This window comes from Triticum dicoccoides, chromosome 3A, assembly GCF_002162155.2.
Source record: "Triticum dicoccoides isolate Atlit2015 ecotype Zavitan chromosome 3A, WEW_v2.0, whole genome shotgun sequence".
NCBI classification, from domain to species: domain Eukaryota; kingdom Viridiplantae; phylum Streptophyta; class Magnoliopsida; order Poales; family Poaceae; genus Triticum; species Triticum dicoccoides.
In genome coordinates this window covers 610,256,755-610,275,433 of record NC_041384.1, presented here as the reverse complement: position 1 = coordinate 610,275,433, position 18,679 = coordinate 610,256,755, and the positions used below count along the sequence as shown (strand labels likewise).

Here is an 18,679-nt window from a genome sequence, read left to right as displayed (position 1 = left end):
CCATGGCACAACGCCACACCTGATAGGTGTTTGGTCAAGTGTCATTGTTTCCTAGAGTAAGCACGATGACGAGGTACTTAGTGATGGAGGATGAGTTGTTGTGCGATGTGTGGTTGGTCATATCTGCGAACTTTGTAGGCATGGGGCAAGGGGGGCTTGACCTTTTGGTAAAACATGCATTCTTCATTTCATAAGCAAAAGCACATTACGCCCTAGGAGTTGCATTACGCGTGGTCCATGAACTCAATATGAAGTCGCTAGCCCATCGGGTACACCATCTCCAACTACATCATGAAGTATTACAGTGCAATTGCACAAAAGTGGAGAGAAGGTGGCCACCTGGCGTGTCAATCATGAAGGTCGTAAGTTTTGCTTCTTGTTACTCTGCATGTTAGTCTTATTCACTCGATATTGCAACTTGGTAATCATCATGTTGTATAGCTAGACCCGCTGTCATGCTGTTCCGCGCAAGCGATGGCAGACTATTTACGCTCATACATTATTAAATAAGACTCAATGTTCCTACTCGAGTATCGTTGAATTTGGAATTAATGAATTCGGAAAACTTGTTGAATATATAGTTATCTCAGATGTAATATTTATATTTGAACTATTTTTGTACTAGGGATATTTGCATGTTATTTATGGATGAATTGAGCTATTTTCTACAATTACTTTGAGTGTTGTGAACTTAGAAAAAACCCAGGGGTAAATGTTTAGTGGACATGGTTGGATGGTCGACTACCGTATTTGTGTCCATGGATGAGTACGAACCAGTCCGGGACAAATAGTGTGTCCGCTTCAGGGGACGGCGTTGGAGATGCACTGGTAAATCTATTTGGATGCTTGGATCTTTCGGCAGATACTCTGTCAAATCTTTTCTACAATGCTATTAATTTTGGTGGTGTAAAATCGATGTATGGTGACCTTTTTTGTGAAGTTCTCTGCCCCCCAAAAATCCATGTGTTCTTTTGGCTTAGAATCAAAGATAAAATATTGACCAGGGACAATCTTGCAAAAGATAGGCACGTGGAGGATCCTACCTATTTATTTTGTATTGAGGCCGAATTTGTTTATCATCTGTTCTTTGAGTATGTGGTTGCTAAAATAGTTTGGACTTTTGTCTCTGATTCCATTATGATTGATATACATGTTTGTGTGTTTGATCTTATTGCCTCATGGCACTACTATAAGATTAGAGTTGTGCTCAATATGGTTTGTGTTGCCTTCTTGTGGAGCTTATGAATCTTGCGCAGTGATTTTTGCTTATTTTTGCTTTCAAGGTCAGACATGGAGAACCACCAGATGCATTTTGTCCAAACTAGTGGATTTCTTCATCAATGGAAGATGCTCCACGACAGTGGTCAGTCTGTGCTTCTTCTATGGTCCATGCTTCTGCTGAACTGTTGGCGTGGAGTGCTCATGAGGATCGACTAGGACTAATCCTCCCTCAAGATGCATCGATGAAGAGCGATGCCCAATCCCGATCTCCAACACCAACTGGTTTCGGCGTGCCTGATGGGCATGTATGGTGCCTGATATCCTGATGTGCTTGCTTCTTTATTCTAATTCCTAGCACCATAATAAACTAGAGTGTGTGTGTTTTGCTGACAACCGTTTGGTTAACTATTCTTCCTAAATTTACCACGCATGGTGCTTAAGCTTAGCATGGATCATGTGAACTATACTTGGTTTCATATTAATGGAACTGGGAGGAAACCCCTTTGTTCAAGAAAAGATTAATATGTATTTTTTCTTGAAGAATGCATGAAGACGCCAGTCGATAGTCGATTACACACATCGTATCAACTATCACTAGATCATCGACATGGGAATTAGTGCAGATCATATGAGGTGTTCAATTTTACATGATTGACCACTCTCTAGTTGCTTGTACTTAGAACTTTCAAGAGTCCCGCTTCGGTACACCCCCCTCACAAAACGTATAAAGGATAGTATGGACATTTCATAAATTGTATCCACTGGAAGGTGTATGCCGTAGGTTTGTACAATTCTGTCGTACACCCCTCCCTCATGGGCTCAGCCCGTTTAGTTTCTTTTTTAATATTTAAAAAAATCGAAAAATAAACGCCCAACTCAAGACTCGAACTACAACATCCATCAGGATAGATAATCTGGTGTGACTTTTAACCTTGTTTTCTTCCTCTTGTGCAAGATAAATAACGCTAAGAAAAAACACAGCACCTACACTCTTTGGTTTTTCTTTCGTTTTTTATGTACGGGTTTCTCTCGGCTTTTTATTTTCCTTTTTCAATAAAATACACATATTAGTATTTTAAAAAAGTGTACAGATTTTTTTAAAAAAAGTTCATCTCTTTCAAACTTGCTGAAAATGTCGAAACATGAATATTTTTTAAAAATAACAGACAAAATTTCAACCCAAACATTTTTTGAAAAACGGTGGTGCGGAGTGGTCAGAAGAGATCCGAGGATGTCAATGAAGCGGTTTCCCCTTTTATGGATGGTGAATATGGCGGGTAGAATCATGTTCATATCCTTTTTGGCTGAAACCCCGTTTGCTAGCCTTATGGTTTGATCACGTAGCAGTGAGATATGCACGTCGTTATTTTGTTGAATATGTTCTAAGATTCGCTTTGTGGGTGATAGCATTTTGTCGTTACCCTTGACCAGCAAACACCAACCTCCCTGCAAGTGGCAACTTCTTCATGACGGTGTTGTCTTGAAGCGTTGTGTCATTTCTCATTCCGCATGCCGTTCGGCTACGATCATATAATTTGTGGTGTGATTTTGGGTTTGCCTCGGCGCCTCAAGTTTTCCCTTTTGAAAGTTAAACTTCTTCTGCATTAACGGTTTTAGTCTTGCTTGTCATTGCTTTCAATAACTAGTAAGCTTGCACGTGCAACGCACGTCTCTGCTAATGCTCTTTTAAAAGATACATCCACTCCCAATCAAATACACCTTGTGTGCATGTCTCATACTACCTTATACTTATAGTTGTTGATGGTAATATAAGATGACACACAAAAGAAACAGCGAAGGTAACATTCATCATATAGACCTGAAACCATGTTTTCAGGCCCTTACATCTAGCAAGAGATAGGTTCAAAGTTGTTGAACCTCATTTTTTCATAACTTATCTCCATATAAATAGAGACCATTGATGGTGCTTTCAAAAACTCTGAACATTTTGGTTTATCACAAACTACATAAAATAGATATGTGTGAACACCATGTATTTTGGAATCAATGTTGCAACTTGCAAATTATACTTTTTCTCCCCGAGAGAATTTACAAAGGTATGCATCAATGTTTGATTCTGCAATGTCAGATGCCAAGAAAGCACTCATACATTTTCAAGGCAATATTATTTCAAATCAAATGTCATGCACATTGCCTACCTTCTTTTACCCTGGAGATGAATTCATCCAGATAATCTTGTAGACCATCCATAACATTGTTTTGCTTGCAATTCCATTATGTACAAGTACAACACCATTCAACAGGGTGCACATGCACAGAAAAAGAAGTAAAAGAGACAAGTTGGGAGTTGTACATTACTAACTAAAAATGATCTTTTATCCATTTTCTTAAAAGATTCAATTATTGTTGATTCTTCTTGGTAAGTAAAAGTAAGTAGGAAGACAAGATTTTGGTGAAAGGTTTTCTTTCTTGTTCTCTCTCCCTGTGAACTGTAGGAGTGATAAAAATGGTTTCTTTTCCTTTAAGCGGTAAAATTTTAATTGAGCACACAAGCGAAAATATTTTAATTTAGAACATATAAATAATGATACTGTTTGCTTTGGGCAAAAAGATTGTGAAGTATTGGTTGAGCCAAGGTATGTATTTCATTTCAATGGTTCCATGAATGATATAAGCAAAAATCTCTCATTAATTGATGGTCGGACTTCTTAGATTCAGGTAAACTGAAAAGACAAAAAACAATCAAGAGAACACAGTATTTACTATTTTGCAAAAAAAAGAACATCAATTTTGTTCACATTTAATGAGAGCAATCTCCAGTTCTGCTCTCTTAAGTGCTTAAAAGGCAGTGAGACATGTGTGAATGAAAAATATACATACATAGTAGATATAAACTTTAACCATTGGCTATGTTTGTTCACTTATATGATCACAAAAAGTAAACGTATCCTGTTGTTCATAAATAAAGCAAAACATATCATGTGTCAAAGTATATACTAATTATGAAATAAATGTCAATCATGTAATCAGATATGATAAGCACACAAGCAAACATAAATGGAATGACATGGCATGAAATCTCTAGCCAGGTTTTCTTTTTAATACCCGGAACAAGAATCTGGCTGGTCTCTTTCAATTGTACCTCCAACTTTGTTCGGTGACAGCGATGTGGAGTTTGGACAAGATTCCCTGGGAGCATAAGAGAAGTCATGAAGAAATGATTTTTACCTATGAAGTAGTTCGAACATGCTCCTATTGATCAGTACTAAGATGAAGCCCTGCTACTTGGTGTTGCTGCCTAAAAGGACACCTAAAATGATCATCGAGAACATTCTATTGATCCTTCTATTTTCTGGAATGACATCAAGAAGTAACTTCCTGGAAAGGTATGACAGTTCTAGTACTTAGAAATCTATTATCCTTTTCATTTTCTAGGCATATATTCTATCACATACAACCTGATCCTTCTGTTTTCTGTTCAAGAAAAGTGAATTCCAGTACGAATCAGATTTATCATCATGTTCTAAAAGTAAAATTGAATTTTCAACAAGCAGTATAAAGGCAAGCATGACTAAAAGTTATTTTCAAAAAAGCATGACCAGAAAAATAGGAACTGCAAACTATCTCAGAAAGATTTATCTGAATTTAAATATTTTTAGTGCGCGCTGACCTGCAACTCTATGTCAGTAAGCTTGTGCCAATTTATTTTCTAGGTGACGATCCAAAAATGTTTCCATATCGAAAGAAATACTGGAAACATAGTTTTGTTGTTAGATCCACAAAAGAGGCTTTCTGTGTCACAAGCACTCCATCCATTTATCACTGTGAAGTGAAATAGTTGATGTACACGCTTTTTGAACTTTAAAAATTTCGTGGTTTACAAAAGATAGGATGATAAGTCAATTGATGACCAGAAAATGCTTAGAAAACGCTAAGAAAACATACCTTGCAGAGAACAGAAAATGTTGAATTTTTTTCTAAGACTATAGATAACACTATTACTGTATCAGGGAGAAATTTACCGCAGACTTATCTCTTCCGATGCTGCCTCCAACATCCTTATATAAAACTGTAGTGGGGCTTGGACCAGATTTCCTGGGAGCAAAAGAGAAGTGAAAATAAATGTATTATAGAGGTCAATAGCTGCCCAACAATAACTTTGAAAAGGAAATTAATCGAAGTCACTTGAATTGGATTCGATCTATTTGTACACACAAACACAAGAAACCTTGCAAATTGCAGTACAACTATGATATTAATATCATCTATGATCTCCAAAAATTACCAAAAAGGAAACCTGATCAGGGTGCCCAGCTGCAACGTATCTGCAATGTTGTCTGCTGTCATCCATAATCTCTAAGAAATTTCCAAAAGTAAATATGTAAAATATACCCAGCAAGCTACATGTGTAATATCACTTGAATTAAAACAAACGATAACACAATATTCATATGGATAAAATCACATCACCGTTTGAATTAAGAATGTTGTTGTCTGAGAGCGTGGAAAGTCACTGACCTGTTGGAATCACTGAAAACCAAGCCCCAACAAAACCAGGTTACGTACACCGATTCAAGTAACATAATAACTCACTCACATTATAAATCCCCAAAATCTGGTTGTGTACAGGTCCAAAAATTAGGAATCCTGTGTTCCAAATAAACACTGCAAAGGGTCATGATATATGAAAAATGTTCTGTACATTACAGCAAATAACCATATATGAATAAGAGTTGTAAGTAATTGGAAAAATTATTAGATGCTAAAATCGGAATCATTAACCATGCTATTTAGTGGGATTATGCCAATATGGAGTATCACGTCGCTCCAATGGTTCGCCTACTTGCTCCACAAACAGAACATTCTACACATAGATTGGAAGAACAAAATCACTTCCATCAGAATACAACCCAAAGGTTGAAAAAAGAAACCAAATCACTTTAATCAGAATGCTACCCAAAGGTTGAATCAACATAGCAGCAACTTGTGCCTTCAGAGAAAAATCGTCAAACACATACCGTGCAAGAAGTCATGTGTTCAGATGCACTTAGTGGAGATGAGGGAGGCCTGATTGGCTGATTGGATGCAAATCTCCAGTCCATCCCCGTTAGGTAAGGCGATTCTGGATTTGGTCATCCCACCTCAAGGATGGGGCGGTGCCGCAACCCGGTGAAGCGACCGCGGGGTCTTGACGGCCGGGGCAAAGGAGAGGGGCGGCGCGAGGAGGGGCCGAAGGAAGGTTCGACCGCGTAGGGGAGGACGGCGGGCGACTGCTCACGATCGCGGCGACTCCGGCTCTACCGCGGCGACCTGAGGAGGCTCCCCCGGCGCGCGACGGGCGGCTGCTCCGGCTCTCCCGCGGCGAAGGGCGCGACAAGGCGAAGGACGTGACAGGCGGCAACCTGCGGCGGCTCCCGCGGCAAGCGACGGGCGGCGGCTCCATTTCTCCCGCGGCGAAGGGCGCGACGGGCGGCGACCTGCGGCGGCTCCCGCAGCGAAGGGCGGCTCTCGCGTGCCGCGGGCGGCGAACGGCGTGGGAGGAGAAGGATGGGGCGAGAGGTCCTGCAGACGGGGCGAGAGATCGTGCGTACGGTTTTCTTTTTTTTTCAACGGCGGGGTGGGTTACCGATCGATTAAGGGCGTGGTTGGTAGCGTTAAACACAGAATGATTAAGGGCCATTAGATCTTGATGATGGATGGGTGGGATTGTTTGGATCTGCCCCTCTCTTTCTTTTATAGTGGTAGTAGATAAAATACTAGTAGTGTAGAAAATCTAACCAATGTGTTTCTCAAGAACCCACCAGATGTCAGTCAACACCATCGTTATCACCTATCAGTCTATCACAAGATCATCTCGATTTGTTGAACAATTCCGCAGTCCGGCCCCCCATGTGTAACGACATGTGTATGCCCGCGAGACCAGAACGGCCATGGCTCCAGAGTGGGAAACTTAACGCAGATTGTATCAATCGTCCAATTTTTTTGGACGTCGATAACTGCCACACGCATGGCAGGAAGAAAGACGCACCACACGTCTTTAATACAAATAGATTGTCACGTCATCGCCTGCATGCATGCGAGAATCTTTTTGAATTTTCAGTTTTTAAAATGTTTTATCTCTTAAACGGAGAATCCGATTGAAGATCCGTTTTTACCATTAAATCCCTCACGACGAGATCTTCGAAACTAGATCTCATATCAATATATTTCGACGAATTTTTTTTGGGTTAAAAGTTGTCATATCTATTGCACATGAATTGCCATGATGTTTACACTGAAGTTGCCATGATATGTTTTAGTTATTTTCTTTTACATTTAAAAGTAATTTTTGACATATTATAAATGAGGAATTAAGAAACTAGACTTGCCATGCACCATAAACTAAAATTACCATAATATATGCACTTAAAATTGTCATGGTTCATACAAAAAATATTTTCATGATCAAAGTACTGGAATTGTCACCATCAAAAAACTAAAATTGTCATGATCTACAAACTAAAATTGCCACATGGCAACTTTAATTTAAACACTATGGCAACTACAGTGTAAACATCATGGCAACTTCTGGGCAAAAAAAAAATTCATCGAAACATATCAACATGGGGTCTAGTTTTGAAGATTTCGTCGTGACGGATTTAATGATGAAAACGGATTTTTAATTCGCTTTTTAATTAAGAGATAAAATATTTTTAAGCCAAAAACCAAAAAGATTTCCGCTGATGTCATCTATTCATACGTGACCAAATGAATGATGATGGAGGCGTGTGGGCGATGTGCAAACGCCCACACGTGTGGACCTTAGTTTTTCCGATTTTTTTTTCTAAGGGATTAATCGTCCAACCTTGCTAGGAAACGGGACACTTGGACTTGAAACTTCCAACCGGCACTCATTATCGTTGATCAGTATGATGTCACGAGAGGATATTGGCGCCATAGCGTCAGCGTCAGGGAGAAATTGAGGCGGGGTCGAGCTAGCGACACTGTCGACGACTTGGACGGTAAACTATGGGCTAGCCGCTTGTCATGCTGATAAGTCGAGTTTTGACTTTAGTGGCAGCAATAACTGCTAGTAGTAGCAAACCATGGGCTAGCTGTCTCCCAGCTGAACTAACGCATCCTTTTGAGTCTAACTGGCCCGTGATTGCGGATATTGACCATAACCATGTCAGCTATTTTGATGCTTGGTAGCACGGGTACACCCATTGAGTGTTTAGGGCATCTTCAAGGTGGACCCTTAAATCGTCCGCATCCGTCCAGACTACGAAAGTTATCTAACACGGGTCTATATCGGTCCATGAAGTGGTCCAAAGGCGATTTCTTTCGTAAACTGGAGGTAAATGTGAAGGGGTTTTACGGGAGTCTGGATCGATTCCAAGCCTGCTTCTGACCGTCATGACGCACCAAAAACCCCTCCTCCCTCCCAGCACATTTTCGGTCAGCGCCGCTCTAGAGCGTCAGCACCCGCATTCATGCCCAGCCAGAGCGGATGCGACCGCTCACTGGCATCGTCATTGAAGCGGCGCGCGAGTCGAGAGAGCACCCGCGCCGCTTCCGGTGCAGGCGGCTACCACGCATTCAAACGACACGACGGCCGCCCACCCGTCAGTCTACCACCCACATTGATGGCACACGGTTGTCGATGCGTCTTCTCCGGTGCCACCCGTCCGTTCCTCTACCACCCATCATTGCTATAAAAGTCGGTGCCCCGGTCATAGCCGCGTCATCCACCTTCGATCTATCTTCGCACCACTCCCACCATGGATCCCTCCCCCGCCAAAGCTCTCTGGGACGGGCTGACGTCGGGCCAGAAGAAGGGGCTGGACGCCATTGTTGCCGACTGGCTGGCTGCCAGCCAGCCGGAAGACGACAACGTCTCAATGGAGAACGTTGTCGACTATGAACCAGCGCCACCCTACTCCTCCGCGCCAGCCTGCTCCACCTCCGCATCACCCCCGTGGGTGCATTGCACCATGACCATTGGCGAGGCACGTGCCCATTACATGGACATGGCGCGGGAGGAGTGGGAGGAGCAGTTCCGGGAGGCGCAGGTTGACGCCGCCTACAACCACCACCTCCTCCAAGAGCATCTGCACGCAGAGGAGCACATCACCACCGCAGAGCGGTCGTGCCGGACGTAGACATGGCGGAGCAGGAGGCGCTGCTGGAGTCTTACCGCTCCGCCTGCGAGATCCGCCTCGCCCGCTGCGATACCGGCAGCGGGTGGTGGAGGTGGCGGCTGCCGGCAAGGAGTGCGACGACGAGGCGGTGTTCGGTGGGACCGACAATGAGGAGGAGGACATTGCTGAGTCCGCGCCCCGCCATGACGACCATGAAGTCGGCACGTCCGCGGGCACCGTCGACAGCGAGGAAGAGTAGTGCATGGTAGGTCGTCGTTGCTATGGTCCCAGGAAGGCCACCGCTCCCCCCTTCCATCGACGCCAAGCTTGGTGGGCTCAACATCGTCGGCTGATTAGTCGCTTGGCGGCGATGTGGAGGTGGACAACTTCAATTCCCGGGCCTCTGGAGGAGGAGGTTACGAAGGCGGAGCTGGAGAGCGCCGAGGCGGAACTGGAGACGGTGAAGCTTCAGTTCACTTGGTTCATGGCCAGACACGGGGAACAGGTGCAGGCGACCAATTAGACCTAGCCGGACGAGCTCCGCTTAGTTGAAGTAAATGTAATAATATCTGCCATGTTTAGATGAAATCCTTCATGTTTATATGAAATTCAAATGTGTTTATATGAAATCCGGTCATATATGGTCAAATTTCATCCGATTAATGAGAGTTGTTGTTAAAATGTATGCGGCTAGCATTGGATGGCGGCCTCCTGCATCCATGTCCGTGGAGTGGTCCCCCGCCAGCGGACAGATGCGGGAGGAAATTTACGAGTTGCCGTTGAAAATTCTAAGCTCATGAAGCTTTACGGGGCTTCTTCCGCAACTACAACTAATCTTCACCCCCCCTGATTCAGGGGGTGTGGCCCCATAACCCTGCTTTCTCGTCAATCAAACCAGCCCAACTAAGCCTTCCCGTAAATCCTGTATTTATCCGTTCGTGCGTGTAGCATTGCTTGTGAAGAAGGGCCATTCCAGCATCGTTGGCCTGTGTGGGCTCGCTCGGTGCTCCTATCGCTTCCCCAAACTCACGCGGCTTCATTTCCGGAAGGGCAGCGCAAACTGATTCATGGGTCGGACGCTCTTCGGTAATGAAGGGGGCGGCGCGGCGTGGCTTGGTGCCGAGAAGGGCGGCGCGGTCTGCCTATATTTGCCAAGAGTCACCCTTCTTGGAGATAAATAGGGTAGAGGGTGGCCTTTTGGGGATCAAAAGCTATAATTTTAAGAGCTTAATCATTTGAGGGATCTGCTAAATATGGGTTAACCACCTAAACCAGAAAATTTCTCAGCAAATATGACTTTTGGGGATCTTCTTAGATTCCCTAAGTAGGCTGATTTTTCAAACGAAAAGAAACCGCCTCTTGAAATGAAAACTATTTCTCCCTCCCTCCGTTTCAAAATAATTGAAGTTTTAGTTTGTCCAGAGTGAAACTTGCTTAAATATGAAAACCTCTATAGAAATATATGCTAAGATCCATACATGACCAAATACACATAGTACGAAAATATATTTTGTGAGGAATCTCGTGAGACTAATTCAATGTTCTAGATATTAATATTTTTTCTATAAATTTGATCAAATTTAAACAAGTATGACTTAACAAGAAACCTCAAGGTTCAATTATTTTGGAATGGAAAATAGTACTCGACTTGGTTGTTATGGGTGCAGCCCGCTAAATCAATCAGCTAGTATAAATTCAACTAACTACGTCAAGCCACAACTGATTTGACTGGTTTTGAATATGAAGCGGGCCGACTAGTTAAATGCGCTTGGATGTGTACACCATAATACTAATTCCTTTACCTTTTTTGTTTACATGATTGTAGTGTGTGACTCATTTATATCATAAGAATATTATGTACATATCGACCTGGCAAAACTGAAAAATAGAAGAAAGTTAGCCTTTGTACAAAGAAACACCAACCAAGAAGTAAAATTACAAATAAGACCGAAGAATCCTCTGAGGTTGACACCGATGTCCGTTACCTGCCTCTGGCACCACAAAAATGACGAATCGTCTCCACACTCGAGCTCGACGCGGCACCATCACTGATATGCAGCATTGCGGACCTCCAAACTGGCTCGCCAAAGACGAAAGCATTACCGTTAAACAAATCAATCCAGGGTAACAGTCGGGACACGCCATTGAACTCTAGACGTCCCACCCCCACACGACTAAGACGCCGGAGGAGAAAACCACACCTGCCATCCATGAACCACGAACCCAGCACGCGATCCACCATCTTCTAGATGCCTCCGGTGCAAACCACAATCTGCATCCGCTCCTGGACTACCTTCCAAGCTCCACGCCGACGTTGGAGAAAATGTTGTCGCAACGGCGGAACCCGATGACACAGGTCTACCACGAGGATGTCGCCGTCGCCACGCCATCCTGACTTGAACAGACTGGTTTTCAAATCTATCCCCAACCGTAGGACTGATCACCTCGTCGGAGTAGGATCTAAAGAATCTTTATTCGACGCTGCCATTGTCGCCGCCTAAGCCACGATGATGAACAACCAAAAAACCTAAACTACGAGAGTCTAAAAGATATCCACACAGATGGATCCAGCACCCCCCTCGCCACCGACAACCGAGGTCGTCGGCCGAGGGGCGCCGCCAGACGACAGCGGCGGGGGAGACTCCTAGCGGCGGCGATAGTGGCCTTTTCTTTCTTTCGAGGAAAGAAAAGCGAACACGTATTGCGCTTTTACTAATTTCTTTACTTTATGCTGATTTTTTTCAGTTACCCCACAAACTGAAAAGTAAGACCTCTTTTGGTTCATAGGATAGGATTATCGTAGGAATATGAATTTTGTAGGAAATGAGATGGCATGTATCCCAAATCCTATAAGTAGGAATAGGAAATGAGATGTCATTTGGTTAACACCAAAGGAATTTTTCCATTGAGTCTAGGCTCATTTTTATTTTTTTTATGAAATGTGGAGGATAGGAACCAATCCTATGTAGGAATAGGAATCTATTCCTATGAACCAAAGGGCTTTAAAGGAAAAAATCCTATAAGAATCCTATCCTCTAGAATTTCTATGAAATTCCTCCAAACCAAAGGAGACCTAAACACTTGCAGTATCCTAAAGTATATCTACACACAGTACATTACTCAAGCTAGTACACTGCTCGAGTAAACATATACAATGATGTGTTAAAAAAACATATACAATGATTTGAAAAAAAGAGGGTAAATATAGTAGTACAACAGTACTGGTCGGATATGGGGATCGATTCAGTTGCCCATTTCTTTCGATTTGATTGAGTTGTACGACTCACATTTTACAACAGTATCTTAGTCCGTAAGTAACAGCACACATGCAGGATGCATGCACGCGTAGGCACCCTGCACATACGCAACCGACTGCTCACCCAGCCATGTGCGCGAGCCGCGAGCCATGTTAGTCATGGACTCTTTACATGTTGGATATGGGCTTGTCAAATATCACAGCCATGTCCATGAACCTTGCTTCATCGACGACGAGAACATGATCAACACAACACGCGTCCGGCCGGCCGGCCGGCGGGACGGCTGAACCAGATTTCTTATACCGGAAGGGAACTCCAAGATGTCATACTGCCATACTAGAAACGATCCTACTTGGAAAATGTCTCGGTAATTTCGCAGGAAAGGATCAATTCCCGGGCGCCCCAGATATATATTTTACCCTTAATAATTTCCTCGGCGAGGAACGAGACCTGCACAACCAGCAGATCCCGATCCAGTCCGTCCGTTAATGGTTTACCCAGCCGTAACCTCGGACCGAGCCAGAGGCAAACTAAAGCCAGTTTCGGCATAGAATAACCCCCACCCCGGAATAATGATAAGCTAGCATGGCCCGAGTCCGAAATCTGGCAGGCGTTCGCTCCGTCGTGCAGGTCGCGCCTACCATTTCGCCCAGGCATTCCCACGCGCCCGGCGACCGTGTCTCCCTCCTCCTCTCCTCGGCTCCGCTCGCCACGCACGCTGCGGCAGCTACTTAACCCTCGCACCATCGCCATCCCCACATCTTATTGCCCGCGCGCCTGGCTTAACTTCCGAGCAGAGACCACCGGCGGCCCGCGGTATATAACAAAGTTCGTGAGCTGTGACGACCACACAAACCATCCCAGCCTAGCCCGTACCCGCAACCGCGTCGACGGGCTGGCACTGCTGCTGCTGCTGCTACGGGACGGCCGGCGCCACCGCCGAGGACGCCCAGCTCGGCGAATCATTCCGTCCATGGCTTGATTGTCCGCCCGTACAACAGCGAAGCGATCCAGCTCCACGGTCGCGAGAAAGGTACCGACAGGCCGTGCCGCTGATTCATTACTACTAGGTGGGAGGGAGCGAGGCAAGGAGCATACCGTCGACCGACCGATGGTTGCGCACAAGGCGGCCTCGTGGCTGCCCGTGGACTTCCGGCTGCCGGCGGTGCCGCAGGCGGCGCTGGGCATACTGGCGTTCGAGGCGGGCGCGGCCATGTCCAAGCTGCTCTCGCTGCACCGCTCGCTCTCGGAGCAGGAGGTCTCCCGGCTGCGCTCCGACGCCATGCGCTCGCCGGGCGTGGCCTACCTCAACTCCACCGACCAGGCGTTCCTCCTCCGGCTGGCGTGCGCCGAGCTGGTCCTGTCGCTCGACGCCGCGGCGGCCGCCGTCGCGCGCCTCGGCCTGCGCTGCGGCATCGACTTCGCCGGGGTGTACGCGAGTGTCAAGGCCGGCGCGCACGACGCGCGCCTCGACCTGCTCGCCGCCAAGGGGCTCAAGGTCAAGGCCAAGAAGATGGAGCGCCTCGTGGCGGCCACGTCCAAGCTCTGCTCCGAGATGGAGGCGCTCGACGAGCTCGAGTCCGCCGAGCGGAAGCTCACCGTCCGCGGCTGGAGCCGCCTCAGCGGGCCGATTCCGATGAAGCTCGCGGACCCGCCGCAGGCCGGCGACTCGATGGGCGCCGAGTCGCTCAAGCAGGAGATCAAGACGCAGCTGCTCAAGGTGCGGCGGCTCAAGGAGGAGTCCCTGTGGAGCCAGAGCTACGAGAAGGCCGTGGGACTCATGGCGCGCGCCGCGTGCGCCGTGTTCGTCCGCATCTGCGCCGTCTTCGGCCAGTTCGTGCCGGGGCTCCCGCCGCCGATGCCGTCCACCTCCGCCGACAGCGTCCAGACCAGGCTGTCCAAGCTGCTGATGAGCCCGCGGACGGGGAAGACAAAGGCGTCGTCGGGGCCGATCACGCGGCGGGAGCGGGAGGGGGCGGGGGCGCCGTCCCGTGTCCACCCGCCGATGCAGCAGCTGAGCAGCTCGTGCCCGATCATCGGCCAGAGACCGCTGCCCGGGCAGAAGGGCGGCGTGGACTGGCGCAAGCTCCTGGACCCGCCGGGCAGCACGGTGGGCGGCGCGGGGCTGGACCAGCAGTACGCGAACGTGATCGTGTCGGCGGAGGAGCTGCTGCAGATGGAGGCTGAGGGGCGGCAGGAGGAGGCGAACGCGGAGCGGGCGGAGATGTACGAGATGCTGCCGGGGAAGCTCCGCGCGGCGGTGCGGTCGAAGCTGCGCGACTGGTGGCGGGACCCGGGGCCGCTGGACGCCGGGCTGGCGGAGGGGTGGAAGGAGGCGGTGGAGCGCATCATGGCGTGGCTGGGCCCGATGGCGCGCGACACGGTGCAGTGGCAGTCGGAGCGGAACATGGACCGGACGCGGCGGTTCGACGGCGGCACGCGCGTGTACGCGCTGCAGACGCTGCGGTGGGCGGACAAGGACAAGGCGGAGGCGGCGATCGTGGAGGTGCTCGTCGCGCTCAGCTGCGTCTGCTGGTACGAGGAGCGGCGGCGCGGCTCCGTGCGCGTCAGCTGATCGCCGTCGGCCCACCCGCCGCCCGTTCAACGACGGCGCGCCATGGCATGGCCATGGCGACACACCTTGTCCAAAGCCCATTCTTTTTCCTTTCTTCCTTCTTTGGTTCGTTTGTCAAAGCAATTGATTTGAAGAGTTGAACTTTTTGGAGGGGTTGGTGTTAGATCGTCAGGGGTTAGTAGCAGCTATAGTGGACTGTAGCAGCAGCAGTAATCGTTCTTTCTCTAGTTTGAAAATTTGGAGGGAGAAAAAAGCCAAGGTCCAGTGGTCGTTGGCCACTTCACTGTCAATGGCAATGGCGTGAGGCCGGCATGAGAGGCCGGTCTCACGCCGGTGACAGCGAGCGGCCGGTGTATAAGTTTGTCAGATTTGTACGTACAATGAATACACACGATTGATTCTTTGAAAATTTGTGGGAGTTGTTCAAGCACGCACGGAGGAAATCCTTGCCGGCACGGTTCTCCTGTCCTTTACCGGGTGGTGGCGAAGTCGTAGGCGCTCAGCTACCGCCGTTGAACACATTGATACCTGTCTGACTTGTGTTGTACCCGTGGATGACTCCACGCGGTGAATGGCTTATTTCTTTTTAAACGAGGCAAAAGACTTGCCATTTCATTGATTAAGAGAGAGTAAGAATTGCCAGGTTAATTTGTGAAAAACCGGGCTAAAACCGATACAACTCAACCCAGAAAATGGACACCACCGGCCAATCTGGCCACATGCCAACAGATGGCCACACGCGCCAGCGAACGACAGTTTCGACTTTGACAACAATCTTTGCGAGGGAAATATGCAGGGCTTGCGCCGACCGAGTCCTTCGCGAACGACCGCCGAGTGCCTATCATCATCACCACTTGGACACAATCCACCGCAGATTCGACTCCAGAACAACCAAGCAACCACGGAATAGCACATCGGACACGCCGGATAGACCGACTACCAGAGCCCGAGTCGCGACCCTAACTCATCTTGGCACCATCATCATTGCCAAACAGACATTGACGCCCCTGGCCTCGACGAACCAGCCACCAACAACCATTGGTCTCCTAGTTGCAGTCTGCTTCAAGACGATGCCCCCAAGGAGGAGAAAGGCACTAGGACGCATCCATCGCCCGATCCAGATGATCAGATGTTTCCCTCCGGAGCCAAGGCCGCGGGGAGAGGGGTGACCACACCTCCACAACGACGTTTTCAGGAAAGATCACGACACCCACGGGCGCCACCGTCGCCGGTTCCGGAGAAGAGGATTTTTCCCGGAGATGCCTCGACCACCTGCATCCCACACGACAGACCACCAACTGCAGCCCACCAACCACCGCAGAACATGTCGAGGCCGACTTCAATCTAGCCAGGGGGCACCTGATCCGCCGTGCCCAGATGCACTCTGCCCCGGGCCGAAGCCGCCACCACCAAACCCGGGGCCGCCGCCCCGGCACCACCAGAGGAGCTAGACCAGGCCCATCGGCCCGGAGCTCGCAACACCAGATCCAGAGCAAGGGAGGGCCTGACCAGATCGATGAGCGTGCAGAGGGCCTCGCTGCGCCCACAAGTAAAATTTGGGTAGATCGATTTCGTGGGAGGAGAAACAATAAGAGAAGGAAGATGAAATAGGACGGCTGTTGGATATTTAATCCAATGACCCGAAAATTGACTTTACCCAAAATAATGCGATTTATGTATGGCCGGTCAAATTTACATGGGAGTGGTAAGCTTTAGTCGCGTCAAAATGTTTTATTTCCTCTTCTTCTCTAACCTCCGCAGATGCAACCTAAGCCAAACCGCCTACTTCTGACCCCAGCGGCGACTGGCGGAGATCGTTGCCTCGCTCTCCCTTCATCGCCGCCCATCTATGTGTGGCCCACCCCCGGTCATCCCTCTAAATTGACGCACCACCAGACTTTCACGACGAGCATGTTCCGCATGTACCTCCAGTGGCGGACCCGGGAAAATTGTATCACTAGGGCCGAAGGCTGTTAAAACAGGCTGGGAAGGGCCAAGACAATAAAAAATAGGGTTTTAACAATAGAAAATCATTGATTTTTGCACTGTTCATCAACAAATTAATACTACATCCATATTGTTAGGGGGGACCAGGGCCCATGCTGGTCTCCCTGTCTCCACCATTGTATACCTCGAACTGTTAACCTTCAAACCTACCTTGGTCGACTTGTCGTCGGCTACGGTTCGTTTCTAACCGAGGCCCTCGCCTCTTGCTTCCTTCTCCCCCAAATCGATTGACCCAGATTCTAAAATCAGGCAACTTACCCTCGCAAAAAAAAAAAATCCTTACCTCCGGCTAAACAGAATTTATATGGACAAGAAAAGTCAAAACACTGCAACGAGGATCACCAAGCATTCTCCATCGAACTGAGATTCATTCAATTGGAATCTTAAAAACGTGAGATTGAGAAACCAGGATCCCTTTGACCAAGTGGCCCAATCCATCTACAGGCATGGCACCAGACAGTGTGAATCCACATGGCGCCTAGTCGCCGTTGATGCGGTTCGGTACCTAGAGGCCATAAACAAATTGGTTAGCTCAACGATCGAGCAGGGAAGCAAAGCCTAATCATTTTTTATAGCGCTATCCCAAAGAACCTACTCAGCGATTAAGCGGTGCAATTCACATGGCTCGGAACCAATCTAGCGCTAGTTTAGTGCCCAAGCCACGCCTTCAGAGCAAAAAAAGGAGAGCTGCCAGTCAAAGGAAGCAAGAGAGCGAGCCTTCCTGGCGCTACGCTGTGAGGTCAGCCAAGAACATGCACGATCTCTTGTGAGTTCTAATTAATCCTAATCCTAATGGCCACTTACTGCTGATAACCTCCCGTGAGCCGGACAAACGGATGTGTGCGAGCGCTTTGAGTTTTCTTTCTTCCAAAGCTGGAAGTAGCTTTCCGCGGGAGGCCATGGCCATCGCCGTCGGCGCCACCCCAGTCGGGCGGTCAATGCGCACCACCGCCTGTTTCCCGCGCTTGGTGGAATAGTGCGCCCGTCAGGACGGACGCCACTTCCGCCGCTCCCTCCCACCGCGTTTCGTGGCCGTCTTCTTCGCGGAGTATTCAACTCCGCGCCACCGTCAGGTAGGGCTCCGGCTCGCTTTGCGTTGCCATGCAGAGGCAGTTGACCGTCCGGAAATAGATACATATAGATAGATAAACGGAGCTTGCGGGTGTGCGATGCGCGTACAACGCGCTGAAGCCAATCATTCTGCCCGCATGATGATTATGGGCTTGCTTCTGACTTTCCCCTTGTCTATTTCTCTGGGTGCGCTGTGATTTGTGGTGCATTTCCTCTTCTGCGTGTGGTGTGGTGGTGTGTTGAGGGGAATGGGACGTCAGAACGGAGTCGGCACCGAACTCCGGTGACCGGTGGAGTATTTTATTTATTTAACTCAAAAGGGACCGGTAGATCATGTGGTAGTAGTAGATGACAGTGCATGGTGATGGAGATCGGACACTTGTGTTTGGTGTATTCTAGCATTTGGGGTGCACATCATCGCTTGCATTGGACAGCAGGTTCAGCACCAGTAGAGTTCCTCGTCAGCC

The 18,679-nt window shown here is 48.0% G+C and overlaps 1 protein-coding gene across 1 annotated transcript; it reads left to right on the top strand.

Moving 5' to 3' along the window:
• Nucleotides 1-13,150: 13,150 nt before the first annotated feature.
• Nucleotides 13,151-15,543, top strand: LOC119269567. Its single transcript, XM_037551424.1, has one exon. The coding sequence runs from the start codon at nt 13,671-13,673 to the stop codon at nt 15,132-15,134; it is 1,464 nt and encodes a 487-aa protein (XP_037407321.1). The 5' UTR covers nt 13,151-13,670; the 3' UTR covers nt 15,135-15,543.
• The last annotated feature ends 3,136 nt before the right edge of the window (nt 15,544-18,679 follow it).

What these genes read in the sequence shown, in the direction of transcription:
- LOC119269567 (XM_037551424.1), top strand. Translation starts at nt 13,671, where the DNA reads ATGGTTGCGCACAAGGCGGCCTCGTGGCTGCCCGTGGACTTCCGGCTG.